Raw genomic sequence first — 26,801 nt, forward strand, 5'->3', positions numbered from 1 at the left:
TTAGTCCACCCCCGCCCCGCAGGCAGCTCTGGGGATGACGCAGAATCGTGGGTGCAGAGAATGCGGCGGACCAGCCAAACTGTCAGAAGGACACAGGGCAGACCATTTCCATCAGCCCAGTCCCGGGCATGCGGGGCCTAATTCTGTGCCTCTGACTCAGTCTCGGATGCACAGAGGAGCGGGGTCTGCCAGGTGAGCAGCGGCCAGGGACCGTGGATGTTCTCTCAACTGGTTGGCCCCGGGGGGGCCGCGCGCCTGGCCCGAAATAGCTTGTTTTGATCCCGCCACCTGGCCAGGAGCCCAGGCCTGGCACTTGGCGCAACCAGCTGCTCCTGCAGCAAGACGGAAGCAGGTGACCGGGCGGGACGGTCCTGCAGGGCCGACTGACGGAGGGATGTCCGTTAGAAAGGGACAGCCTCCCCGATTGCCCCTACAACGGGAAAAACGTTTGTTGGGTTAGATTCGGGACGAGATTCCCGCAGCAGGGAGGTTGTAAGACAAGGCTGCAGGGAAGCGCGTGTACTTTCGAACCCCTCCTAACCTTGAACACAGCTTTCCATTCTTCCCATTGGTCCACAGGCTTGCCAATCACTGCTGCACGTTATGGTTCTCCAATCACACACGCTCCCTCAGTCGGGCGGACTCTAACAGCCAGTTGTGAGACACCCGCCTTCGGCCGCTGTCCAGTTACTTTTCACCGTTGGTCGCCTTGGAGGCGGCTGTAATCCCGCGAGGGCACCCCCGGAGAGGGGCGGGGCTATAGAGCATTGCTAAGCGACCGAGAGGCGCGCTGGGTCGGTCCGTGAAGGGGAGTTGCAGGCGGAAGCGCGGAAGTAGCCACCGGATGAACCGCAGGTGAGGCCATCCCTCTTCCGGGGACCACAGGGATGCCTGAAGACCAGGGTGCGAGAAGCACAACCTGGGGTCAGGAGGGCTGGGGTCCGGAGTCTCCCCTCAGTCGCAGGGAACTAAAACCCAAGTTTGTTCCACAGCTTTGCTGCTGCAGTCTTGGACGTCACCATCCCCGGCGGTCCCATAGTGTCTTGCGTTCCGCTGTTAGTGACCCCAAGATCTTTTTTCCCCTTCTTCTAAGAGTGTCCAGGGGAATCTTGGGAATTAAGTTTCTTAATTTTGAAATTGCCCCCAGACTCCCATAGGTGTTGTTTTTTTGTTTTGTTTTGTTTCGTTTGTTTGTTTATCTTTCTTGCTTAGGAAGAGCCCATTGACTGATGGGGATTGTAGTCCATCTGCCCCTTTTTCCTTAGTGTCCCCAAGACCTGTGGGAAATGTACTGCGATAGGCTTTAGCCATGGTTCTTAACCCGAGGTCCACTTCAGAATCCCCGGGACGCTAGGAAAAAGATACGGATGCCTAACTCCTGCTTCCAGATCATTCTTATTCTTTAAGTCTGTTGTGAGGACCACACATCTGTTGTTGTTTTAAAGACAACTCCTAGGCTGCATCCAGTGTTGAGAATCACCGTTAGCAGTTCCTGGGTTCTCTTTTGAGACTGCTCCAAGGGCTGGCGCCTCCAGTATCATTATCTCGAATGTGCAGTGGTGCTTCCTGGGAATTATACTCCATCTCTTACAGGAATCCCTGGGAATTGTAGTCGTTCTGTACTCCTCTTCCCATCCTCCTGCCCTGATACTGCCCTCTACACTCCCCACCCCCATTCCTCCTGGGCTGCAGTGACCATGCTCTGCCTACCAACATTACTCTCTCCTTGCAGCCTGCCAGTTTTCAACGCTCAAGACAGCCCCTTTGGGGATGTTCCCCTGGGCCAAAGCTAGACCTGGCACCCCAAGGTGAGAACACCCCACAGAGAGTGCTGTGTGCCAGCCTAGCAGCAAGGGAGTGAAGACCCGTGAAGAGATGCCGGTGAGAGATTAAACACAGTCCCTCCTCCCCTCCCCATGGCCCTTCCTTGATCTAGTCCTCTACCACCATCAGAGCCGAGTTTACTCTGAGTTGTTACCACTGTGAGATGTGTTTCCTCCCCTCTGGACTAAGACTTCACTTGTGTCTTTGTCTCAGGGATATCACTTTTTCTTCTCCCCACCTCCCCTATCTTAGAGCCTGAGCCCATCCAGGTCCCAGAGATCCAGGATCCCAGAAACTGCCAAGGCTTTGGCCACAGATCCCAACTCCCCTGAGCTATTTGAGAACTCCTGGCCATCCAGGTCAGGGACCCCTTCCCCACCCAGCACCACTGAGGAACAGATGGGTGCCTCCTCACCACCCACTCTGACTGACAGTGGTGACTCCGTGGTGGCCAAGTAAGTACCATCAGCCCTGAGGGCAAGAAAGATTGGGGGTGGGGGGCGGGGGGAAGGCACCCTGTGATTACCACAGCCAGTGCTGTTTAGGTAGCACTTTCAGGACTACACTTCATGTGTGTTAAGAGCTCTGGAGTTAGGCTGCCTGGGTTCAAATCCCTGCTCTGTCACTTACTCTTTGTATGATCTTCATCTGCGTTTTTTTTTTTTTGTCTGTAAATTGGGGATATGAATAACATATCCCCTAGGGCTGTTTAAGCTTTCAATGAGTTACTTACTGTCGGTAAAGCTTCTATAACAATGCTTGTCACAGAGTGAGCATTTGGATTTGTAGGACACAAGTTCACTGTTACAACGAAGAGCCCCAAATTAATTGTGGCTTAAACAAAATAGTTTCTTTCTCCCTCACCAAACAGTACAGGTAGAAACCACCAGGGCCGATATGGCAGCACCTAGTTGAGGTGTCAGAGACACAGTTTCCTTCCATCTCATTCCCCTTCCCCTCCCCCCTCCCCTAGACTGTTGCCCTTTCCTTCATGGACCAAAATGGCTCCCAACAACTTCCATTATTCAGAATCACATCTCTTCATACCCTGTTAGTCAAGAACCCAGTTACATGGCCATAAAGTTACAAGGGCACCTGGTAAATGTATGTATAGAAGAGTGGGTATGTGTCCAGTACTAGTCTTACATAATATTGTATTACTATGTAAGAAAAGAGAATGGATATTGAGGGACAACTACCAGGTGCTTCCATAATGCTCAATAAACATTGGCTGTTGTGATTATTACTGTTATTATTTGGCTCTCCTTACCCCACCCTCCTCCCATTCTCTGATGCCCACAGGTTCATAAACCGGTTCCGCCAGGCTCAGCCCACAAGCCGAGAGGAACGCCAGCCTGCAGGCCCAACCCCAGCTGACTTTTGGTGGTTGCGGCCTGAATCTCCAGACCCTAGTAGTCAACTTGCAGCAGGTACTTGCTTCAGTCCCATCCACTCCTGGCCCAAAACCTTTTCTTTTTTCTTTTTAATTTATCTTTATTGTTGAAAGTATTACAGATTGTCTTCCCTCCATCGACCCCCTCCACTCAACTCCTGTCCCTTCACCAGGCCTTTCCCTCACTATTGCCTGTCAATGGGCTATGCATATATGCATATAAGTTCATTGTTTAATCTCTCCCCCCTCCTCCTTCCCTCTGAAATAACGTTAGTCTGTTGCATGCTTCAATGTCTCTGGATCATTTTTGTTCATCAGTTTATTTTGTTCATTAGATTCCACATGTAAGTGAGATCATGTGGTACTTGTCTTTCTCTGACTGGTTTATTTTGTTTAGCATAATACTCTCCACGTCCCTTCATGCTGTTCCAAAATCTTTCTTGTCCAGTGCTCTCAGCAGCCACTCCTCCTGGCCTTCCTAAATCAATTGGGGTTTCTCAGCAGGAGCCAATAAACCAGAAGGAAGACTCACCACAGAAGTCCCGACTCTTGCCAAGGTTGCCAGTGCATCGCAGGCTAAGGCTATGGCCCCCCTTCAGGAAATAAAGCAGGTGACATCCCCATTTATTCCTCCCCCTATGTTACCTGAACTGATAGTACCAGCCCTGGGATAGAATTAGAGTAAGTCCACAATTCAAGGAAGCATAAACAAACAAACAAAAGATTTGTTTGCTAATGCAATTAAAAAGTCCAAAAGTAGCTTCTTTCAGGCATGGCTGGATCCAGGTGTTTGAACACTATTGGGAAGAACTTGACTGGTTTGGCTTTCTGTCATCTTTGTTGGGCTCAGTCTCAGGCAGGCTTTCCTCTCAACGTAGCTAAGATGGCCTCAGTAGTTCTAGCCTTTTAACTTATTTATCCACAGGAAAGAGGAGCCTTTTCCAGTAGCTCCATCCAAAGCCCTTGTTACTCTCATCAGCTCACAATCACTGTGAACCAGAGGACAGAATGTTGTGATTAGCCAGGCCTGGCCAGGAAGGCAGGGTCAACACTTCTACAACAATAATTTCCTTGAGGGTGTGGATCCACACAGGAAAACTGGGTCACTCTTCCCTGAAGAGGAAGAGCAGATTCTAAGCCAGCGTGTGAGGGTACCAGGTGGCGTGCCCTCTGTCTGAGCGGCCTTTGGACTCTGGGCTGGCCTCTGACCATCTCACCTCACAGAGCCTCAACACATGGAACTCATCCCTGCTGGACCTGGAGATGCTGAGCCTGCAAAGCAGAGCTGCCAGGCTGCTGAAACACAGGTGCTTTCCCTGCCCCCATCATCCTCTCCACTCCTACAACTCCAGGCCCCACACATTGCCTGTGGGACCCCGACTGCCTCACTTCTGTATTTTTCCTACAGCAAGGCCTCCGTCTCCTCCTGCAGCCCCAGCAGTTCCAGCAATTCCGTATTCCCCGTCAGCTCTGATGGTCTTTCTCCTTCCTCTGTGGCCATCACCCCTGACTCCAGCAAGGGCTCTGACCCCAAGGCACATGGTGAGTTCTGGAGAGCAAGGATTGAGGGCAGCCGGTGTGAACCCCACATTTGCCACTAATCAGCTCTGTGACCTTGGGCCTCTCTGAGCCTTCCTTGTTTCCCCAAAAGGAGGATAATAATTGTACTCTTCTACTGTGGGTGTGGTGAAGATTAAATTAGTTGGTGAATATGGAGTACTTAGCACCAGTCTGTTAATAGTAGCTATCATTAGTCTGACAGGTTCTCTCTCTGTATCTTATCTGCCTCTAAACACAGAGCTCCAAAATCAGAAGGCTTTTTGCAAATTTGGTGCTACACTTGATTTGACAGCAAAATCTGATCTCAACAATAAGAAGGATATTTATTATCTATCTATCTATCAATTAGGACAACTTCATACTTTTTGCTATGGATTTATTTTTTAAATGTACATATATTCCCTTTTTTAAATATTTTATTGATTTTTTTTTACAGAGAGGAAGGGAGAGGGATAGAGAGTTAGAAACATCAATGAGAGAGAAACATTGATTAGCTGCCTCCTGCACACCCCCCACTGGGGATGTGCCCGCAACCAAGGTACATGCCCTTGACCGGAATCGAACCTGGGACCCTTGAGTCCGCAGGCTGACGCTCTATCCACCGAGCCAAACCAGCTAGGGCTGCTATGGATTTATTACATTGAAACATGACATTTTTGCCTTTGTAAGTAAAAAAATGGTTAAATATTGCCAATTGCATATTGTTCAACCAAACACCAATGTGTTTGAGTCTGGTGTACTGCATCAGACCCCTGGCTACACTGTATATGCCATACAACTTCGCTAAAACATGCAAGATTTCAGAAATGAGATTAGGGACCTGGGTTAGTGTTGCTGCCATCGTGGTGGTTACTTTTAGTCTGTGCCCAGGTCCTGGGATGCAGTGGAGCACAGGACAGGTGCTCTGCAATCTCACGGGGCTCCCACGAGTGGGGACAGGCAAGCACAGACAACCAGAGGTTTTCGTGCTTGTGTGTGATCCTGCTCAAACTCACCTGTCTGATTCTTCCTTCCATCTAAGTTCCCCCTTTTGTTCACCTTTCCTTTCTGAGCCTCAATTTTCTCTTCTTTAAAATAGGAATAAACCTAGTACCTATTTCATGTTTGTTTTTTTTACAGATCAAATTTATTCATTCATTCATCTAACAAAAATTAAATTTCTGCTGTGTATGAGGCCCTGAGAGCAGGATTAGAGATTCCACAGTGAACTAACCATGAATACTTTTATCTTCAGGGTTCTCACAGCATAGTGAGTGTAGAATAGGGTAGCTATATAACCCCACAAACAAATGTGAAATGTAAGCAGAAACGAGGGCTATTCAGGAGAGGATTGTGATGCTGAGAAGTCAGAGAAGGCCTTCCTAGAAGAGATGCTATCTAGGTGGGGACCTGAATGATGAAGGTGGGGACAAGCGCCTTCTAACATGTTCAGAGGACCTGAAGTGGGAGGAAGCATGGTGCGGACAGTGAACTAGACAAGGCAAGAGCCAATGGTGAGAGTAGTAGGTGATAAGGACGGACAGATTGGCAGAGGTCAGATTACATTTGGCCATGTGGGCTTGGGGGGGCATTTGGTCATTATCTTAGTACCGGGGAGCCATGAGGGGGTTCTGAGCTGGGAGGGTACATGATTTTCCTTGAGTGTTAACACACTCCCCCTGGCTGCTCTCGGTACCCAGTGAGAGATGCTGGTACCGAGATGCTGGGCCAGAGCCTGAGGAGCAGAGTAGAGGGCAGTGGCCAGGTTTGGAAGTAGAGTCACAGGATTCTCTCCGCACATCTTTTTGGGGGACATAGAGGGTAGGGGAGGAGAGAGAGGTCTGAGATGATGGTCCCCGCCCCCCTCCTCTGCAGCATCAGATGGTCAGGCTTCTGAGAGACAGTGGTAGCCCTACTGATCATTGCTGTTGAAATGATGCTCTGGGTGATGGGAAAATGTTCTTTTGCCCTACTGGACCGAGGACAGCCAGTGGCCCTGTCCTGAGTCACTGTTGTACTGAGCCAGAACAGTGCCTGGCTCAGTAGTAAGAGCTAAACAAACATTTGTTAATGAAGGAAGAATTGAATGATGGCAAGTTGGGAAGTCCATGAGTCCTCTCGCCCCTTCTCCGCGTGCCACTCCCGAGAGGAGTTGGGACATTATCTGGAGAGCCTGTCTGAATATTGGTACAGTCGAAGGTGTGTGCACTGGCTGTCATCAGGTTGCTCACACCCCCCCCCCCCCAACCTCCTGTCTTACCCTTCTTCCCTCTACTTACCCCACAGCAACTCTGGCACCAGCCCCCAGCCCTGCTCCAGCCCTGGTCTCCTCCCAGGCACCCCTGCGGCCAGAGGATGACATTCTGTACCAGTGGCGACAGCGGCGGAAGCTTGAACAAGCTCAAGGAGGTCAGGGTGACGGAACCTGGGTGCTGCCAGGGACCTCTGCCCTCACTACTCCGGTGAGATGGGGGAGGGAGGCACTGGAGGGGGATCCTAAGGGTGGTTGGAGGGAGGGAGGCCTGAGTGGAACTGAGGACACCCTGCTCTTTCTCTCCCCCTCAGGTCCCTGTCCCCATCTGTCTGCATACCTCGCCTGCCCCTGCGGAGACCCTTAGTTCCCTGGGAACACAGCCTAACTGCATCCCGTTTTGGGGCAGTGTGGCCGGGCCTGCTCCCCAGGAAGCCTGTGTCGAGAGGCGTCCTATTCCCCCAGAGTTCTCTCCACACATCTTTCGGAGCCCCTACCCCCATGGGTTTTTCTGGGCCCCACAGCCCGGTTCCTGGGTATCTTTTGGGGGCGTCCCCCACATGCCCTGTGCCTCTACTCCTGGGCCCCCAATCATCCCCCAGGGCCCTCCCACCCCTGCGCCATGTAGCTCCGCCCAGCTGGAGAGGCAGGACCCCAAACCTCGGAAGGGTAGAGCCTGGCGCCCAGAATCTGCTGGGCGAGTCTTGGTGGCTGACCTGGAGCCTAGCCCGCAGCTCCGCGGCCCTCTGGGCCAGGTAGTGACAGCTCGGCTCTTCCCCGACAGCCTGGAGGACACGCCCCCTCGCCTCGAGAGCCTGCCTCCACCTCTGGCTGAATCTCAGAAAATCAAGACCGCACCGCCCAAAGCTAAGGTTGCGCCCTCGTGCTCAGAAGTTACCTCCCCTCTGTCTGATCCATGGTTTCCTCAGGCGACCCCACCTGGTCGGTCCCAGGCCCAGTCTCGAGATGCCAAGGCCACGCCCCCCGCAGAGGGGTGGGTGCTTTGCAGTGAAGTCAGGAATGCTCAGCCCAAGGCCCCGCCCCCGCCAGCTGCCGAGGCTTCCACCGGGGTTGAAGCCCCGCCCCCTTCATTCGAGGCGGGGTCTCTAGAGGCTGTGGCCACCTCCTCGCCCGCTGCTGACCACGCCCCCCCAGAGGACCTGCTCTCCCAGGCCGCCAGGCTTCTGCAGGCTGCGGAAGGTGAGCTGATGCGTGCGGCTGCTGGGATCTGGATGGCTGGCTGTGAGTCCAGCCCCCCCGGAGCTCGCTCTTTTCCCTCCAGATTCCGACAGCAGCGAGTTCCAGGAGGACCCTGTGCTGCAGGTGCTAAGGGTCCAGAGGGCCGAGCTGCGGCGGCAGAAAAGGTGACTATCTCCAGCCTTTACAACACCGAGCCCCTTCATCTTCTGAGATTCCCGTCAAGTGTCCCCCACCCTTGAACCCCTTTCCCAGAACTATCCAGAGCCCCAGACCCCAATCCTGAGCACATACCTCAGCCTCTACTACCTGGCTTTTTTCCAGGAAAGTGGACGCCCAATTATCCCTCCTGCTGGGTCACACTGAAGACTCAGGGTCTGGGTTCCTCCAGCCAGGTCGACCCCCAGGTCCCCAAGGATGCGGCTGAGGAGGAAAGGAGCCTCACTTGAGGCCAGAAGACTTGGAATTGTACAAATTTTGTTTTTCCCAATGAAATGCTCTTTTCGGGTTACAGGTTGTCTCTGAGAAAAGAGTTCTGGAAAGGCCAAGAGTCATGCTAATTTAGGGAAATGGCTCCCCCCCACCCCTGCCTCCCCTGTCCTGCCCACCCCTACCCTAGTTACTGACTGTGGTACAGAATCTCTTCTAGTTTCATCCTCTTTGAGGGCAAGGCAGGGGAGGGGTTTCAGGCAAAGCTTCAGGCAGGACTGGGACTCATCTTAACTCAGGAGTAGGTCCTCCTGTCTCAGATGAGACAGAAGGAACTTCCTTTTGGTGTGAAGCTATCAGAGTGTTGGACAATGGTTAGTCCTCAGCCCACATCCTGCCTGAACCAGCACTGTATTTGGTTCATTGATCCCACCCTCCTTGAAGCATTTCCTCCCCCTGCTTCTAGCATCACTAACATGTCATTTTGCTGTGTCCCAGGGCTCAGGCCTTGACTTCTCTATCTAAACTCATTCCCATATGCTGTTAGCTTCCTGGCTTTAAATCCTATCTCTGTTCTGATAGTCCCTAAATTTCTATCTTCAGTCTAGACCTGGCCACTAAACCTCAGGCTTCTATATCCTGCCACCTGCTCATCATCCTCACTCAAAGGTCTAAGAGATGTCCCAAACTGCACAGGTCTTAAACTGAGCTCCCAATCTTCCCCCTAAACCTGCTCCTCCCAAACTTTCCTCAGCTTTGTCCTTCTTCCTGCTCAGTCCAAAAGCCTCATACTCGTCCTTGATTCCTCTCTTTTCCTCAGACCCACCGTCAGTTGACCAGCAAGTCCTGTCAGGTCTACCTTTAAAATCTGTCCAGAATTTAACCCCTTCTTCCATTCCATGGCCCTCACCTTAGTCTAAGCTATAATTATCTGTTTGGACTATTAAAAACCTGTTTGTTTTGTCAGCAAGGTCTTTGAAACATTTCTTATAAAAAATCTAGGTTTTTTCTCCTTGAAACTGGATAGAACTTTGTGACCGCCTCCATAAACAGAATGCAGAGGAAGTGATACTGCTTTAAATTTCTAAACTGGATTAGAAAAGATGATACAATTTCCATGTGGCTCCTCTCGCTCTCTCTTTCTTGCTCTCTCGAGCCCTGGGCTACCATATAAAAAGTCCAGTTACCATGTTGGGTAGGGGTTTGTGTTACACAGGTGTGTGCACTTGTCAACATACAGTGAAATTTTTGAATTTCATTGTATGTAAAGTTTACCTCAAGAAAAAGAAATATTGAACTCTAGTTAAAGATATGCATGCTGAATTATTTAGGGGACAGCATACCAATGTCTAATTTATTTTGAAATACATTAAAAATTAGACTAATGTATGAATAGAGTAATAGGTGGATGTGAATAAAGCAAACAGTAAAATGTTAATTATAAGATCTAAGTGGTGGATATATTGTAGATTGTTCAACTGTGCTGTATGTTAGAAACTTAATAAAACATTCATAATAAAATGTTGAAGAATATATAATCAGGATTATTTTGATATCTATTTTAAAATGGGAGGATGGAATAGATTTCTGTAAAAAATATTTTCTGTATATCACAGACATGGTAAATATTTGTTTTCAGCCTTTTTGAACAAAACATGTATTTAAATTAAACCAACAAGAAGGAAATAGATGTTTAGATATAAAAATAAAATAAAAGATGTTTATAGTAGAAGAACCTGATCTAGTTGGAGGGTGAGCAAAGCCTAGAAGGATTCCTGAGAAATTAGATTTAAGCTGTGACAGGTAGAAATTAACTAGTTGACAGAGGGCTATTTTAATTACTATTGCTGGGTTACAAATCACCCCCAAAATTTAGTGGCATAAAACAATCTGGCACCAGAGCTTACATGATGAACTGGAACTATAGTCTATAGCAGTGATGGGCAACCTTTTGAGCTTGGTGTGTCAAACTTCGCCAAAAAACTGAGCATAACTCAGGTAGTGTGTCACTTTGAGGAAAAAACTAACTCCAAGACTCTAGTCGCAAATGTTTCATCCTCAGGAGCAGCAAATGTTTCATCCTCGGCATGCGGCCGCGTGTCATCAGAAATGGCTACGCGTGTCAGTGCTGACACGCGTGTCATAGGTTCGCCATCACTGGTCTATAGTAACTACACATGATTTCCATGTGGCTTGGGCTTCTTCAAAACTCAGCATAACCACATTTCTCACATGCCTCAACACATCTAGAGCTAGTCATTCCAGTAGACAAGGAGGAAGCTGTATTGCCTCTTATTACCTAACCTTGGAAGTCACATTATCTCTCTCTTTATTTTTATAATTTTTTAAAAATCATTACCCAAGGAGTGAGGATTTCCCCCCATTAATTTTAGAGAGAGTGAAGGGAGGGTGTAGAGAGGGGGAGAGAGAAACATCCATGTGACAGACACATTGATTGGTTGTCTCCCACACACACCCGGACTGGGGGCGGGGATGGGACCTGCAATTCAGGTATGTGCCCTTGACCAGGAATTGAACCTGTGACCTTCTGGTAAGTGGGCTGATGCTCTAACCACTTAGCATTGCTGGCCGGAGTGGCAGTCACATTCTCTATTAGTTGAAGTCACAAATCTGCCCAGATTCAAAGGGGAGGAGATGTACTTTCTACCTTTTCATGAGAGAAGTGTCAAAGGATTTGCAACCACCACAGAGGTTGAGTGGGAAAAGAGGACTGCTCCAGGTAGAGGGAACATCACATGGAAGGTATCTGTGATGGGAGTGAGGTCTGCAAATTTAATAAGTTGAAGTGAGTAACTGTAAACTGACCCCTCCTCCAGTACTCCCCCCATCTCTGCTTAATAAAAAATTTTTTTTAATTGATTTCAGAGAGGAAGAGAGAGGGAGAGATAGAAACATCAATAATGCCGAAACCGGTTTGGCTCAGTGGATAGAGCGTCAGCCTGCGGACTGAAGGGTCCCAGGTTCGATTCCGGTCAAGGGCATGTACATTGGTTGCCGGCACATCCCCGGTGGGGGGTGTGCAGGAGGCAGCTGGTCGATGTTTCTCTCTCATCGATGTTTCTGGCTCTCTATCCCTCTCCCTCTCTGTGGAAAATCAATAAAAAAATATATTTTTTTTAAAAAAGAAACATCAATAATGAGAGCGAATCATTGATCAACTGCCTCCTGTATGCCCCATACTGGGAATCACAACCTGGGCATGTGCCCTGGCCAGGAATTAAACCATGATCACTGAGCCCACTAGCTGGGCCCTAACTTATCACCTTCTAATATTCTATATGTTTTAATACTTATTTTGTTCACTGTTTTCTCCCACTAGTTTTTTAGTTCCATGTGGGCAGAGTACATTTACCTGTTTTGTTTACTGACGTGTCCACAAATTAAGTAAGTGGTAGGAGTTTTTTGAATGAATGAGTAGGTGGGTCAAGGATGAGCCTTCTGAGGTGAACGCCTTGTTGAAGGCATGAGCAACGAGAGTTCTCTTGGAAAGGGTGTTGTTAGTGTTTTCTGAATCCGGCTCAGTCAGCAGCAGGAAAGATTGGGATTGGCTTTTTGGGAGGCATGGTCATGTTCTGGCATTTTGGGCTAAACTTATTCCTAGGAAAAAGGATTCAAGGCTGGAGGCTGACCTGTAATAAGCAGTAGAGGCCGAAACCGGTTTGGCTCAGTGGATAGAGCATCGGCCTGCAGACTCAAGGGTCCCAGGTTCGATTCCGGTCAAGGGCATGTACCTTGGTTGCGGGCACATCCCCAGTAGGGGGTGTGCACGAGGCAGCTGATCAATGTTTCTCTCTCATCGATGTTTCGAACTCTCTATCCCTCTCTCTTCCTCTCTGTAAAGAAATCAATAAAATATATAAAAAAATAAAAATAAATAAGCAGTAGAGAAGGCAAGGAAAATATCCAGTGGGTAGAGCCAAGTCACAGAGTGCCTAGAATTCTATGTTCCGGGCAGGGCTTTTGAGTCGGTGGGGAAATGTCCATGGGCGAATGTCCTCAGTATTCTGACATTCAAGGTGTGGCTTAGAGGATTGAAGCTTCGGAAAGCTGCTTGGGGATGGAGAAAAGCCCCGAGCCCACGGGAGAATCCAGGTGTGAGTGTCAGAGGCGTGGTCGCTGAGCGTAGACGAAGGGGAGGGCCATTGCTTAGTGTCAGAAAAAGCAAAGCTTCCAGAACCTGGGGGTGTGTCTCAGGAGGGGAAAGGCGGCCAATGAAAGAGGTCCGGGGCGCGGCGCTGTCAAACTCTTCGGGGCGGGACCGGAGACCCAGCCAGGAAGGGTGTTCGAGCCGAAGCCAATGAAAAGCCGCCAGGTGGGTGGGGCGTCCTAGGCCGAGGGTGGGGCCAATGGGAAGCGGCGCCGCGCCCCCGCTGTTCCCGCCCCCGCGGGGCTCGCGGCTGAGCGGGTTGGAGGCGGGGACTCCAGTTGCCCGCGCGCGGCTCGCGCCCTCCCCTTTGTGTCGCCATGGCGGCGGCTTCGGCGACGAGGACGGCGATGGAGGGGTCTAGCGCGGCCAGCGCCTGAGGAGGCCTCGCGACCATGGTGGTGAGGGGCCTACGCGGCCGTCAGACCAACCGCGTGGCAGTCTGTCCATGCACGGCTCGGCCCCGCGCGCCCCGCCCCCGGCCCCGCCCGAGCCCGGGGCCTGCGCCTCCCCTCACCCCTCGTCGCGGGTCCTCTGGTCCCCCAGCCGGGCTGGGTCCGAGCCCTCGCCCCGGCCCCGCCCTCTCAGCGTGCGTCTCCTTCCACCGCCCGGGTGGGGTGTTTGTGGCCGAAGGCTTGGACTTGGGAGGAGGAGGGGCAGGTCCCGGGCAGGACCCGGCATCCCCCGAGTGGTCCCCCGCAGGGGCCTGCGGAAGCTCCCCTGGCTCCTCACCACCCCCCGCACCCGAGCCATCTTCATTGTCCTCATCCCAACCTCCACCCTTCCGGGCCTAGCCCCCTCCTCCTCCTCCCACCCGCCACTTTTTCATTCTCCAGCCCCACCCCCACTCAGCTCCATCCTCAGCCTAACCCTTGTCTTCTCTTTCTCCTCATTTTCACCCCAGCCCAGGCCCACTCAACCAGACCTCCTCCACTCCCATCGGCCTGAACCTTTACCTCATGCTCTCCAGCTGCTCCCCTCCTACTGACTCCACTCCGACCCCGGCACTGATCCTTGGGTCCTCTCCATCTTGTCCTCGTCCTCCCTCCCCTACCGGCTCCCTCTTCCACCATGCTGCTCCTGCTCATTCATCCATCCCCTCATTCCCTCACTTAACAGATACTCACTGAGACCTCTGCAAGCCCATGCTCTAGACACAGAGAAAGTCAGAACCCATCCTGCTTTGGGGAGTTTCATGGGTTGGAAGGGGACAGATCCGAGGGGGGAGACCCAAGAACGAACTTGGGGTTGCAGGGATATGAAGGAGGGAGAAGCTAGAGCCAGTCTGGGAAATCCCCATCTGGCAGCTGGTTAATTCATCAGATTTTATCCGGTCCCTGCTGGCAACTGGCTGAAATTGGGCATGAGGACCCAGCGAAGAATCAGGCACGACCCTACCTGTGAGGAGCACCAATTCTGTGCCCCCCCCCCCCCCCGTGCTGGGCGATGCTGGGGAGCTGGGGTGCTTAGCTCCAGGCTGTGATGCTGGGAGGTCACAGTCCAATGTGGGAGATGGACTTGACGCCCCCCCCCCCCCCCCCCGTGCTGGGCGATGCTGGGGAGCTGGGGTGCTTAGCTCCAGGCTGTGATGCTGGGAGGTCACAGTCCAATGTGGGAGATGGACTTGACGCCAGATCGTGACGTCCCAGAGTGCTCAGGGCTATAATGGGAAAAACCCAGACAGAGTCATCAAGCTAGGATGGAGGAACTTCAGGGGATGGGAGAGTCCAGAAGAGGTGACTGATACAGCCTGAAGGGTCAGGGAGAACTGAGAGGAGGAAACGGGAAGGGTTGAGAGGTGGGAGATGCGGAAGAGGGCAGCTAGTGAAAGAATGGGGAAGGGTGTTCCACGCAGAGGGCCTAGGAAGGAAATGAAAAGATGTGCTTTCGTTTGGGCTCTGAGAAATTCGAGCGCTCTGAGAGTGGAGGCAATGGGAAGCGATAAGGGTGGAGAGGTAAACAGAGACCAGAGGATTATCTTGAAGACAACAGGGAGCCATTGAAGGCCCATGATCTGTGGAGAGACAGAGGCAGATTTGTGTTGTGTGAAAATTATACTAGTGCTTGCTGTGGAGATGCTGGTAGGAGGGGAGAGGCTGGCAGCAGGAAGACTGATAAACTGGGAGCTGTGGTTGTCCAGACAGTGGAGAGGCGTGGAGAGGCACACCTGGAAGATGACGATACTCTGCAGGGGCTACAGGAGGAGTTTAAATCCAGAGCGATGGTACCAGCCTTCGTTCTTCCTGCCTCACCCTTGGCCCCTCCTCTTCTAGCCCCCTCACCCCAGACCACACAGGAAGATGAAGCCCTATCCTCCTCTGGTCTCCACCTCCCCCTGACCTCTGCTCCTCCATGCTCAGGGCAGTGTATGGAGTGATTCAGGCCTCTAGGCACAAGGTGGCAGATAACAATGCTCCTGTTGTCTCTGCTCCCATCGCTGGGGGCCTCTGATTCTTTTTGCTCTGCAGGCCCGCAGCACTGACAGCCTGGATGGCCCAGGGGAGGGCTCGGTGCAGCCCCTGCCCCCCACTGGGGGTCCCAGTGTGAAGGAGAAGCCTGGGAAGAGGTGAGAGGTGAGGGAGAGGCCCAGCTGAGGAGGGGGCCAAGCACAGGAGCCACTAGTGATGTGTCCCCTGTCTTCCAGGCTCTCGGCTCCTCGCGGTCCCTTTCCCCGGCTGGCTGACTGTGCCCATTTCCACTATGAGAATGTTGACTTTGGCCACATTCAGGTATGAGGGTTTTCACCCAGGTGGGAAGAGGAGATCCCACCCAACCATGAAGCAACGTTAGCCACCTTACCCCTGAGAGCTGTCCCTGGGATTGGCTGCTCTGCCCATCCGAGAAGTCGGTGGCTGGAGTTGCAGGGTGGGAAGGAAGAGCTGTTCATCATTCATCATTTGTTCCTTTATTCATTCTGCAACAGCTTTTTGTTAGGTGTGTGCTCTGTGCCAGGACCCTGCACTCTGATTGAGGCATCACTAGGCCCTGCCCTTGGAGAGCACAGCCCCATCCCTAGAGAGTGCCAACTCGGACAGGTTAGGACAGGAACCAAAGTGAGACCCCCCTCTCCCCCGGGCTTTTCTTCCCCTCTACAGCTCCTACTGTCTCCAGAGCGTGATGGCTCCAGCTTCTCTGGGGAGAACGAGCTGGTGTTTGGGGTGCAGGTGACCTGTCAGGTAAGGCCACCCTGCCTCTCATCTGGCCTGTCGGAATGGTTGCCATGGTCCTCAGCTCAGTGAAATGGGACTACTGCTCCTTTTTGTCCCTCACCCTCCCACAGGGCCGTTCTTGGCCAGTTCTTCGCAGTTACGATGACTTCCGTTCCCTGGATGCCCACCTCCATCGGTGCATATTTGACCGGAGATTTTCCTGCCTCCCGGAGCTTCCCCCACCCCCAGAGGGTGCCAGGGCTGCCCAGGTAAACTGCTTGTGATCCCATCCCTGCCTCAGCCATGATGTGTCCTCATCATCGATGTGTGAAACCATCAAGGCAGAGGGATTGATAAATACTTAATCACGAGTATGGCCTGACTCCCAACCAATCAGAATGGAGAGACCATAGGACTGCAGCAAGGTTCTGGAGGCCCTCTTTAGCTTTAGGATCATAAAGACTTCCAGGGAGTTCCATGGGAGGATCAATATGGCCAGACCAATGGAAGCACAGAGGAGCTTGACATAGTCTGTTCCCAACTACTATGCCAATATTTTAGTACCTAACAGTAGAGTGGCACCCATGCATTGAGGGTGAATTTCTGTCCTGCTTAGAGGCAAGCTAAGGCAGTATAGCAGGGCACTGGGCTCTCTCGGGGGTCTCCTCACGAGACCCCCCCCCTGACAATCTGACCACAGATGCTGGTGCCGCTGCTGCTGCAGTACCTGGAGACCCTGTCAGGACTGGTGGACAGTAACCTCAACTGTGGGCCTGTGCTCACCTGGATGGAGGTGGGCCCGGGCAACAGGGCTTGAAGTTGGGAGTGAGTGAGGGAGGTCGGAAGAGTGAGAACCAGCCTGGGAGTGTGTGTGGGCACAGGAAGGAAATGAGCCGGACAGGAGGAGTCACTGGCATTTCAGTGTCTGTTTGGGTGTATGTCTGTTAGAATGAGTGTGTGTGCGTGTGCGTGTGTGTGAGCAGGTGTTGGGCTGTGGGGAGAATTTCGAGGTATATCGAATGGGTTTGGCTGTAACTCACAGAAGAACGCCTGGCTAAGAGTGACTTAAGCCAGCAGCTTTTAGATAGCAGATGTGCAGTGTCTGCTATGGATGGTGAGGGTGCAGGGGTGTATCAGGAGGACTTCAGGGTAGAGGAATCCTGAGGCATGTGAGAGGAAGGAAGGGGCCTTGTTTTGGAAGGGGCCTGAATTTAGGTGTTTGATCAATAGCTCTGAGTGATTGGGGCTCTTAGATGTGGAGCAAGTAGTGGCCTCCACTGGGCCTGGAAGAACCTTCTCCGCCTTAATTCTGTATTACCTTCTGGCCTCTCCCTGCCACATTCACCCTCCACCTCAGTTGGACAACCATGGCAGGCGCCTGCTCCTCAGTGAGGAGGCCTCCCTCAATATCCCTGCGGTGGCTGCCGCCCATGTGGTGAAGCGGTACACAGCTCAGGCACCAGACGAGCTGTCCTTCGAGGTGAGGCTGTGGGGGTGGGGCAGACTCCATCTGGACTCCCCTCTTCCGGCCACTTCTGACCCTCCCTCATCTCATCTGCCCTCTCCTAGGTGGGAGACATTGTCTCCGTGATCGACATGCCGCCCACAGAGGATCGGAGCTGGTGGCGGGGCAAGCGAGGCTTCCAGGTGAGCCTGGGTTGGGGTGGACTGGTGGGGCTAGGGCACTGTGCTAGCTAGGGTGGCCCAGGCACTGACCCTGAACCCTCCTCAGGTCGGTTTCTTCCCCAGCGAGTGTGTGGAGCTATTCACAGAGCGGCCCAGTCCAGGACTCAAGGCGGGTAAGTGCCAGCGGCAAAGTGGGGAATCCTTCCTGCATCCTTTGCCTGCTGTCCATCCTTTCCACCCATCCTTCACCCCACAGATGCCGATGGTCTCCTGTGTGGTGTTGCGGCTCCCCAGGGTGTCTCCTCTTTGACCTCAGGTAATGGAAATAAGAGGCTCTGTCCCTGCCTCCTTCCTGTCGGACTGATAACTGCACTGACCTGTGTGCACTGACCCTTTTACTCTCACAGCTGTGCCCCGGCCACGTGGGAAGCTGGCTGGCCTCCTGCGTACCTTCATGCGCTCCCGCCCTTCTCGGCAGCGGCTGCGACAACGGGGTATCCTGCGGCAGAGGGTGTTTGGCTGCGACCTTGGAGAGCACCTCAGTAACTCAGGCCAGGACGGTGAGGTCCGGGCCCACCTGCCTAGCCCACCCCTCCCGCCCAGGATTTGACCCGCCCATTCCTGACTCCACTGCTTTCTCCCAGTGCCCCAGGTGCTTCGCTGTTGCTCTGAGTTTATTGAGGCCCATGGGGTAGTGGATGGAATCTACCGACTCTCAGGCGTGTCATCCAATATCCAGAGGCTACGGTGAGGGCCCTCCACCAACCCCTTCCCTCCACAGACACTTACTGAACATCATTTCTAGTCTAGGCCCCGTGCCATGTGCTGGTGACAAGAGCTCTTGGGAATTGGGAGGGCATCTAACGGGGTTGGATCAGGGCTGTGGACAGGGAGGGCTTCTCTGAGGAAGTGACTCCAGCTGAGGCCTGAAAGGTGAGAGCAGAATGAGTGTTGGAAGTAGAGAGATAACCTTCACTGAGTACTTGCTACATGCTAAACACTGGGCACTGAGGACCAGAGATTCATTCCCACCCTCACATGCTAGAGGTAGAGACAAACAAGGAAATGAGAGAGTTTACTAGTAGGTGACAAGTGCTATGGAGAAAAAGAGATGGGGGTAAGGAGAATCATAATAGTAAATCTGGGAGGGATGTTGCCGTGTTAAATAAGGGTGGGCAGTGAAGGCCTCTTGGAGGGGAGCTCCTTCTGGAGGATGGGAGGGAGGGAGCGAGCCCTGTGGATATTCTGGGAAAAGCATTCATGGTGGAGGGAACAGGCAGTCCACAAGGCAAAGTAGCAGGAGATGATGTCTGAGAAGTAATTAGGGGCAGAGTGTGCAAGGCCTTTTTAAAAATAATATATTTTTATTGATTTCAGAGAGGAAGGGAGAGGGATAGAGAGATAGAAACATCAATGATGAGAGAGAATCATTGATTGGCTGCCTCCTGCACGCCCCCTACTAGGGATCGTGTCCACAACCCGGGCATGTGCCCTTGGCCGGAATCGAACCCGGGACCCTTCAGTCTGTAGGCCAACGCTCTTATCCACTGAGCCAGACCAGCTAGGGCTGTGCAAGGCCTTTTTAACAACTGTTTGGATTTTGGCTTTTACACTGGAGGGTTCTGAACTGAGGACACATGCTAGTCTAAGAGGTGGGAAGGAGTGAGGCACACGTGTTGAGACTGACGGGAGGCCCTGAAGTGAGAGTATAGAGCCCGGAGGTGTGAGAGATGCATGAGTTCATGTGCATTGAGCTTTTCCCCTCGAGCAGTGAGACACAGCCAGATAATTGTGAGGAGGGGCTACTGGGATTTCAGCCAGTTTTCCAGTGACCTCTTGAAGTTAGGAGAATGGCATAATGTGCTGGAAGTAGCAGGGCCGTGCTCTGGAATCAGATAGCCTTGGGCAGGCGCAGGAGGGACACCTCCCACCTGAGCTTCAGTGTCTTCCTCTATGAAAGAGTGCCCCTGTCTTTGGCAGACAGGGTTATTGTAGAGGAAGTAAGTCTCTGTCTTTTGAGGAGCACAGTGCAGAAAGAGGGTTGCATCCATCTGTGGACAGTGTGGGTATGGGGTGCACAGCCAGGCAGACCAGCTCTGACACGAGTCTTTCTTCTCTTTGACCTGGTGGCCTCAGGCATGAGTTTGACAGTGAGAGGATCCCTGAACTGTCTGGCCCCACCTTCCTACAGGACATTCACAGTGTGTCTTCTCTCTGCAAGCTCTACTTCCGAGAGCTGCCCAACCCCCTGCTCACATATCAGCTCTACGGGAAGTTCAGTGTGAGTAAAGGAGATAGTGAGGTTAGAGGGTGCTGGGATGCATTGGGCCCAGTCCCCATCATGCCTGTGCACAATCTCAGGAGGCCATGTCAGTGCCTGGGGAGGACGAACGCCTGGTGCGTGTCCATGACGTCATCCAACAGCTGCCCCCGCCACACTATAGGTAAACCAGGAGGGGTAGGGAAGGGCTGTGGTGGGCTCACAAGGGAGTTGAGACTCAGATGTCCCCTTCCACTCCCACCCCAGGACCCTGGAGTACCTGCTGAGGCACTTGGCCCGCATGGCAAGACACAGTGCCAATACCAGCATGCATGCCCGCAACCTGGCCATTGTCTGGGCACCCAACCTGCTACGGTAAGCTGGCAGCTCACCAGCCTGTCACCCATGGGCTGAGCCCCAGTCTCCCCCTACTTCTACACCTACCCTAGGAACTCACCCAACTTTTGGTTCTCTTGTTCATTTCATTCAACATATATTTATTAAATATCTCCAGTGTGCCAGCCCCTGTTCTCAGCACTGGGGATGGAGTAGTGAGCAAGATCCTGGGCTCCTGGGCTCCTGGGCTCATATTCTCATAGGGAGATGGACAATGAACTAGTAACAAGGAAACAGAGAATGGTCTGATGGTAGTGAGTGGCAAGGATAAAGATTACAAAGCAGGGAAGGGGCATGCACAGGGTTGTGGCATTTTGGGATGTGTAGGTGGTAGGGAAGGCTTCAGTAAAAAAGTCTTCGATAGCCAGCAGCACAGAGAGCCTCCAATTTGATGGTGATCGAGACAGGCAAGCTCTCTGTCCTAAACAAAATATGTGGTGGGTGTAAGAACTATGGGGGGGGCGAGGGGGGAAGAAACAAAGATAGACCTGGAATACAGAGAAAGCTTACAGTTTTAAATAAGGTAGATGGGGAAGACTCCACTGAGAAGGTAACATTTGAGTCAAGAACTGTAGCAGGTGAGATATCTGGGGAAGAGCAAACTAGGCAGAAGGAACAATAAGTGCAATGGTCCTGGGGCTGGGTCAGCAGGAACAGTAGAGAGGCCATTGTGGCTGGAACTGAGTGAGTGAGTGAGTAAGGGGCTGAGGGGGAGGAGATGATGAGGTCAGGTAGGTGATGGGGACTGGGATAGAGGAGGAGTGACTTATAGGTTGTGAGTCATGTGAGGACTTTGCTTTCGCCAGGAGGTGTTCCCAGCTTCCTCCAGCTCTGCATGAGCAGCAGACTGTGGGGGTGGGGTGGGACCAGGGGACCAGGGAAGAGGTGGCTGTGATAGCCAGGAGGGAGAGGATGGAGGGTGGGGCAGTAGAGGGGGAGAATAGTTTAGATTCTGGACAGATTTTGTGGGGGGAGCCCACAAGGTTTTTAGGCAGATTGGATGTGGGTGTGAGGGAAAGAGAGAAGTCAAGGACAATTCCAAGGTGTCTTGCCTGAACCACTAAAGGACTGCATTGACTGAGATGGGGAAGGTGGTGAGGGAGCAAGTTGGGGAAAAGTTGAGAACCAAGTTGTAGATGTGATCAATTTGATAAAATCAGAGCTGTTGAATGACAGTCTTTGCTTCTATTAGCTCCCTACCTAACCTAGTCACAACCCTCCCCCTCCTCCAGCTGTGGCTCAAGGCACCGGACCTCTTCTCCCTCTCCCATTCAGGTCCATGGAGCTGGAGTCAGTGGGGCTGGGCGGGGCAGCAGCCTTCCGTGAGGTGCGGGTGCAGTCAGTGGTGGTGGAATTCTTGCTCACCCATGTGGATGTCCTGTTCAGTGACACCTTCATCTCTGCTGGCCTCGACCCTGCAGGTATGCTCGTCCTATCTCCTGATGTCCTGGCTACTGCCTCCTCATTGTCAGGACTGCAGTGGGAGGGCAGGGGGGCTCCCAGCCCTGTCCCTACCCACTGAAGCTGTACCTCCTTCCTGGCTCCTTGAGGACCCCGCCCCGGCCTCTCCCTCCCCTCCCCACCCTTCTCATTTCAGCTCCTACGCTCAGGATCCCTACTTCTTGGCCTGGACATCGTTCTTCCTCCACCCCTTGTAGCTCCTGGGGGTGCTTGGGGCCAGAGGTCCACCTGGGAGGAGGTGGGAGGTCCCCAGACTTGACCCTGCCCAGGCCCCACCCAGACTCCCCACCCTGCCCCGGACCCCAGCCCAATCAGGATTCAGCACATCGGAGGGCCCTCTGGCCCGAGGTAACTGAAGCCAGAGCCACTGCCTTTGCTGGCTGCTGGGAGCTGCCTCATCAGCTGGTTCTGCCTCATTCCTGCTCACCTGCCTGCTGCCCACCCATTCCCACCTGATCCTCTCTGGTTCCCTGCCTTGCCAGCCAGGGTGGGGGTTATGCTTTGGGGCCGGAGCTTGGGCAGTAGCGCTTAGCTTTACCTGTTGCCTTGAATGTTCCCTGGGCTGACAGCTGCCCACTTTCCCAACTCCCCAGGCCGCTGCCTCCTTCCCAGGCCCAAGTCCCTTGTGGGCAGTGGCCCCTCCACTCGCCTGTTGACACTGGAGGAAGCCCAGGCTCGCACCCAGGGCCGACTGGGGACATCCAATGAATCCACAGCTCCCAAGGCTTCAGACTCTCCTGTGGAAAGGTGAGTCGGACACAGGGGAGAGGAGGGGCTAGCCTTGAGGTCCCAGCTCCTCACACTGCCTCCTGTGTCTCACCCAAACCCCAGGAGGAAGGGGGAGAGAGGCCAGAAACAGCGGAAGCCAGGCGGTAGCAGCTGGAAGACTTTCTTTGCACTGGGCCGCGGCCCCAGCATTCCCCGGAAGAAGCCTCTTCCCTGGCTGGGGGGGATGCGCGCCCCACCACAGCCTTCAGGTCAGAGGTCGGACAGTCAGCGTGGTGGTGGTGCAGCACTCTGGAATGCCTCTCTGACCCTTCTTGTCTCCTTGCAGGCAGCCGACCTGACACAGTCACACTGAGATCTGCCAAGAGTGAGGAGTCTCTATCATCTCAGGCCAGCGGGGCTGGTGAGCTCAGGGTGGCCTGGCCTGTGGCGGGGTGGAGCCTCCAAATGCTGTACTTCCAATTTGGGGGTTTTGGTGGTTTTTTAGTTTTTAATTTGGACATTGGGTATGGTGAATTGGATAAAGCATCACCCTTAGTTCATGACACACTGTGATCAATGGTTCATACAGGGTCCTTTCAAACAGTCTTATTCATTCCTTTTGAAAAAATGTAAATAATATAATGAACACCCATGTACCCACTGGCCAGAGCTAAAAGAATCCCCACTACCTTATCTTCAAGCTCCTCCCCTCTCCTACCTGCTGCCTATCCACCAGAGGCCTCCTCTTGATTAGATGTCATCATCTTCATTGATTTTTTTGTTTGTTTGTTAATCCTCACTGGAGGATATTTTTTCCATTGATTCCTTTTTTTCTTTTAAGAGCAAGTAGAAGGGAAGAGAGTGGGTGAGAGAGAGGAGATAGAGAAACAGCTATGAGAGAGACACACATCGGTTGGTTGCCTCCTGCACGTGCCCTGACTAGGGCCAGGGATCGAACCTGCAACCCAGGTACATGCCCTTGACTGGAAATTGAACCCAGGACTCTGGTGAGTGGGCTTAGCTCTAACCACTTAGCAACACTGGCCAGGGCTGTCATCCTTGGTTTTAAGGTTTTATCATGTACAGATGTATACATAAACATATTGAGCAGTTCTAGTCGTTTTAAAATGTCAGTTAAAGGTATCATAAGAAAGGGGGTGTAGTGCTGTATGTGAAACGACTTCATTCACCGCTGCATTACAGATACCATCGTATTGCCAGGTGCAGCTCAGGCTCACTCCTGCCTGCTGATCTTTAGTGTTCCATGTGGATATTTCATTGGGAGTTGCTTGTCCATCCCACTCCTGATGGATTTGGGGGCTCTATGGGTGCTCCCTGCCATGCCCACACTCCTGAGAGAGCTCAACTGAACAAGAAAATGCCCAATTGTTTTCCAAACGTGGTCGCCCCAGTCTGTACTCCCAGCAGCCTTGGTTGGGATCCTGTTGGTCTCATGTTCACAGCCGTGGGGTTGTCAGACTATTCTGGCCCTTGGGTCCGGAATGGTTTTCCCCAGGGACTTGCCATTCATTTCCTTTGTCACTGTGAGTCTGAACAGCTCTCCCTGCATTCACAGCCATGTGGCCCTACCCAGGGAAGTGCCTCTGCATGCTATTTTCCCAGCCTCCTGGGTTGTGTGCCCTGTTCTCACTAATGTGAGGGTATGTAAACTTTTGAGCCCTGACCCCTAACTGCCCCTCCTCGCCCCCAGGCCTCCAGAGGTTGAGCAGGCTACGGCGACCCCACTCCAGCAGTGATGCTTTCCCTGTGGGCCCAGCACCCGCGGGCTCCTGTGAGAGCCTGTCCTCATCCTCCTCTGCGTCCTCCTCCTCCTCTGCGTCCTCCTCCTCCTCAGCAGCTGGGCTCGGGGCACTTTCCGGCTCCCCCTCTCACCGAACCTCGGCCTGGCTAGATGATGGTGATGATCTGGACTTCAGCCCACCTCACTGCCTGGAGGGGCTCCGGGGGCTCGACTTTGATCCCCTTACCTTTCGCTGCAGCAGCCCTACCCCAGGGGACCCTGCACCTCCTGCCAGCCCGGCCCCCCCAGCCCCTGCTTCTGCCTTCCCACCCAGGGCAACTCCCCAGGCCCTTTTGCCCCATGGGCCCACCAGCCCTGCTTCGCCCACTGCCCTGGACATCTCAGAGCCCCTGGCTGTATCAGTGCCACCTGCTGTTCTGGAGCTGCTGGGGGCTGGGGGAACACCTGCCTCACTCACCCCAACACCAGCACTCAGCCCCAGCCCAGGCCTGTGCCCCCATGCCATCCCCCTGCTGCCACATGGAGCTGAAGCCCAGCTGAGTGACACCTGTCCACAGGAGATCTGCAGCAACCTAGCACTACCCGGTCCCGGGGAAGCCCAACGACAGCATGGTGAGTCCTACTCAACCCATCCAACACCCTCACAGACCCTGAGGCTGCATCCAAGACCTGGCTGACGCCCCTTCCCATTCCTCTCTGTATAGGGCCTGTCATGGATTCACCACTGCTGCCCCCACCCCTATCCCTCCTGCGCCCTGGGGGGGCCCCACCTCCGCCCCCCAAGAACCCAGCACGCCTCATGGCCCTGGCCCTGGCTGAGCAGGCTCAGCAGGTGGCCCAGAGACAGAGCCAACAGGAGCATGGGAATACCCCATCTGCTCCCCGCTCCCCTTTCTACTGCTCACTGTCCCTGGAGGTGGGCGGTGAGCCCCTTGGGACCTCAGGGAGTGGGCCACCCGCCCCCTCCCTACCCCACCCTGATGCCTGGGCTCCAGGACCCCCACCCTCCCTACCACGGCAACGAAGTGTTGGGAGCCTGGTGAGGAGCCAGCGGCCCATGGGGATCTTAAGGAGGGGACACAGAAGCTCTACCCAGGTCAGTGCCCAGCTCAGGAAGGGTGGGGGCTTCAGAGATGTGCCAGAGACATTGGCCCAGTTCCGATGTTGTGTCTCCTCACAGGTTCTTTCTTCTGTGAGAACCCCTGGCTGCTTCTCCTCAGCTCCCCAGGAGTGCCTGCCACCCTTTCTTGGGGTCCCCAAACCAGGCTTGTACCCCCTGACCTCCTCATCCTTCCAGCCCAGTTCCCCAACCCCGGTCTGGAGGAGCCCTTTGGGTCCTCCTACACCACTTGACAGGGGAGAGAACCTGTACTATGAGATTGAGGCGGGTGAGGGGTCCCCCTACTCTGGCACCACCCAGTCCTGGAGTCCCTTTCACTCCATGCCACCAGATAGGCTGAATGCCTCATATGGCATGCTTGACCAATCACCACCATTCCATAGGTCCCCTGACTTCCTACTCAGCTACCCACCACCCCCCTCCTGCTTTCCCCATAACCACCTGGGCTATTCAGCCCTTCAGCACCCTGCCCGGTGCCCCACTCGGCCTGAGCCCCTCTATGTCAACCTAGCCCTAGGGCCCAGGGGTCCCTCATCCACCTCTTCCAGCTCCTCTTCCCCTCCTGCTCCTCATCCCCATAGCCATTCAGATTCAGGCCCCACAGCCCCCCACCTTCCCCAGAAAGAGAGGGCTCCCTGGGATCCCCACACCCCTCACAGGGTGCCTGGGGCCTGGGGCTCTCCTGAGCCTCTCCTGTACTACAGGGCAGCCCCACCAGCCTATGGGAGGCAGGGCAAGCACCACCGAGGGTCCTTGTACAGGAATGGGGGCCAAGGAAGGGAGGGGGCTGGTCCCCCACCCCCTTACCCGACTCCCAGCTGGTCCCTTCACTCGGAGGGCCAGACCCGAAGTTACTGCTGAATCAGAGCAGAGACCTTCCTCCCTTCCCTCCTCACTGATCTTGGCCCAACCCAATTCCTTGTTTTGTATTTTCTTGAGCTCCTGACCCCTATTCCAGGTTTCTAACTTTGTAACTTGCTTCTGATGTGGTCCCTAACCTGTATGGCTTCCCTACCCTGGACTAAAGGCACCCCCATCCCCCCACCAACCTCTATCCTGGGGCTCTCACACAAATCTGAGGGCTAGGCTGACAACTGTCCTTCCTCTTCCTCCAGGGCCCCCAGCATGTCTTGACCTATGCACAGGGGCTGGGGGCCAGCTCCTGCCCATCTCCCACATGCCCCACTAAACCATCTGACAAAATTAACGAATAAAAATGGTGAAAATGTGGCTGCTGGTGTCCTGCTGGGACTAGGCTCAGTGAACGAAGAGGCAATAGGCTGCTTTATAATTTTTTAAAAAAATACATTTTACTGATTTTTTACAGAGAGGAAGGGAGAAGGATAGAGAGTTAGAAACATCGATGAGAGAGAAACATCGATCAGCTGCCTCCTGCACACCCCCTACTGGGGATGTGCCCGCAACCAAAGTACATGCCCTTGACCGGAATCGAACCTGGGACCCTTCAGTCCGCAGATCGACGCTCTATCCACTGAGCCAAACCGGTCAGGGCTGCTTTAT

The 26,801-nt window shown here is 53.4% G+C and overlaps 2 protein-coding genes across 3 annotated transcripts; both read left to right on the forward strand.

The window, feature by feature from the left end:
• Positions 1-918: 918 nt before the first annotated feature.
• On the forward strand, positions 919-10,149 carry PROSER3 (proline and serine rich 3). Its single transcript, XM_079800366.1, is given in 12 exon segments — positions 919-1,055; positions 1,733-1,881; positions 2,077-2,279; positions 3,127-3,254; positions 3,722-3,828; positions 4,442-4,524; positions 4,626-4,759; positions 7,043-7,218; positions 7,322-8,207; positions 8,290-8,371; positions 8,529-8,578; positions 8,581-10,149. Coding segments are annotated over 11 exon segments (2,004 nt in total). The 5' UTR covers positions 919-1,055; positions 1,733-1,875; the 3' UTR covers positions 8,730-10,149.
• Positions 10,150-13,071: 2,922 nt separating this feature from the next.
• ARHGAP33 (Rho GTPase activating protein 33) lies at positions 13,072-26,473 on the forward strand. Of its 2 annotated transcripts, XM_079799579.1 has the most exons (22): positions 13,072-13,387; positions 15,267-15,364; positions 15,443-15,527; positions 15,894-15,974; positions 16,079-16,216; positions 16,648-16,740; positions 17,305-17,427; positions 17,517-17,594; positions 17,680-17,746; positions 17,830-17,889; positions 17,981-18,133; positions 18,218-18,320; positions 19,710-19,854; positions 19,935-20,017; positions 20,101-20,208; positions 21,505-21,650; positions 21,997-22,038; positions 22,284-22,437; positions 22,522-22,667; positions 22,745-22,819; positions 24,110-24,772; positions 24,865-26,473. In XM_079799579.1, the coding sequence occupies exons 1-22, from the start codon at positions 13,247-13,249 to the stop codon at positions 26,139-26,141; spliced, it is 4,059 nt and encodes a 1,352-aa protein (XP_079655705.1). In that variant the 5' UTR covers positions 13,072-13,246; the 3' UTR covers positions 26,142-26,473. The 2 variants fall into 2 exon arrangements, with proteins under 2 accessions (XP_079655705.1, XP_079655706.1); XM_079799580.1 differs by lacking the exons at positions 13,072-13,387; positions 21,997-22,038.
• Positions 26,474-26,801: the final 328 nt, after the last annotated feature.

This window comes from Cnephaeus nilssonii (assembly GCF_951640355.1).
Source record: "Cnephaeus nilssonii genome assembly, chromosome: 20".
In the NCBI taxonomy this organism is placed as follows: Eukaryota; Metazoa; Chordata; class Mammalia; order Chiroptera; family Vespertilionidae; genus Cnephaeus; species Cnephaeus nilssonii.

Excerpts from the sequence above, each read along its gene's own strand:
- ARHGAP33 (XM_079799579.1), top strand. The coding sequence starts at position 13,247 with ATGCACGGCTCGGCCCCGCGCGCCCCGCCCCCGGCCCCGCCCGAGCCC. Across the intron at positions 13,388-15,266 it reads CCCGGCCCCGCCCTCTCAGC|GCCCGCAGCACTGACAGCCT; the intron begins GTGCGTCTCCTT and ends TTTGCTCTGCAG. Across the intron at positions 17,747-17,829 it reads CAGTCCAGGACTCAAGGCGG|ATGCCGATGGTCTCCTGTGT; the intron begins GTAAGTGCCAGC and ends TTCACCCCACAG.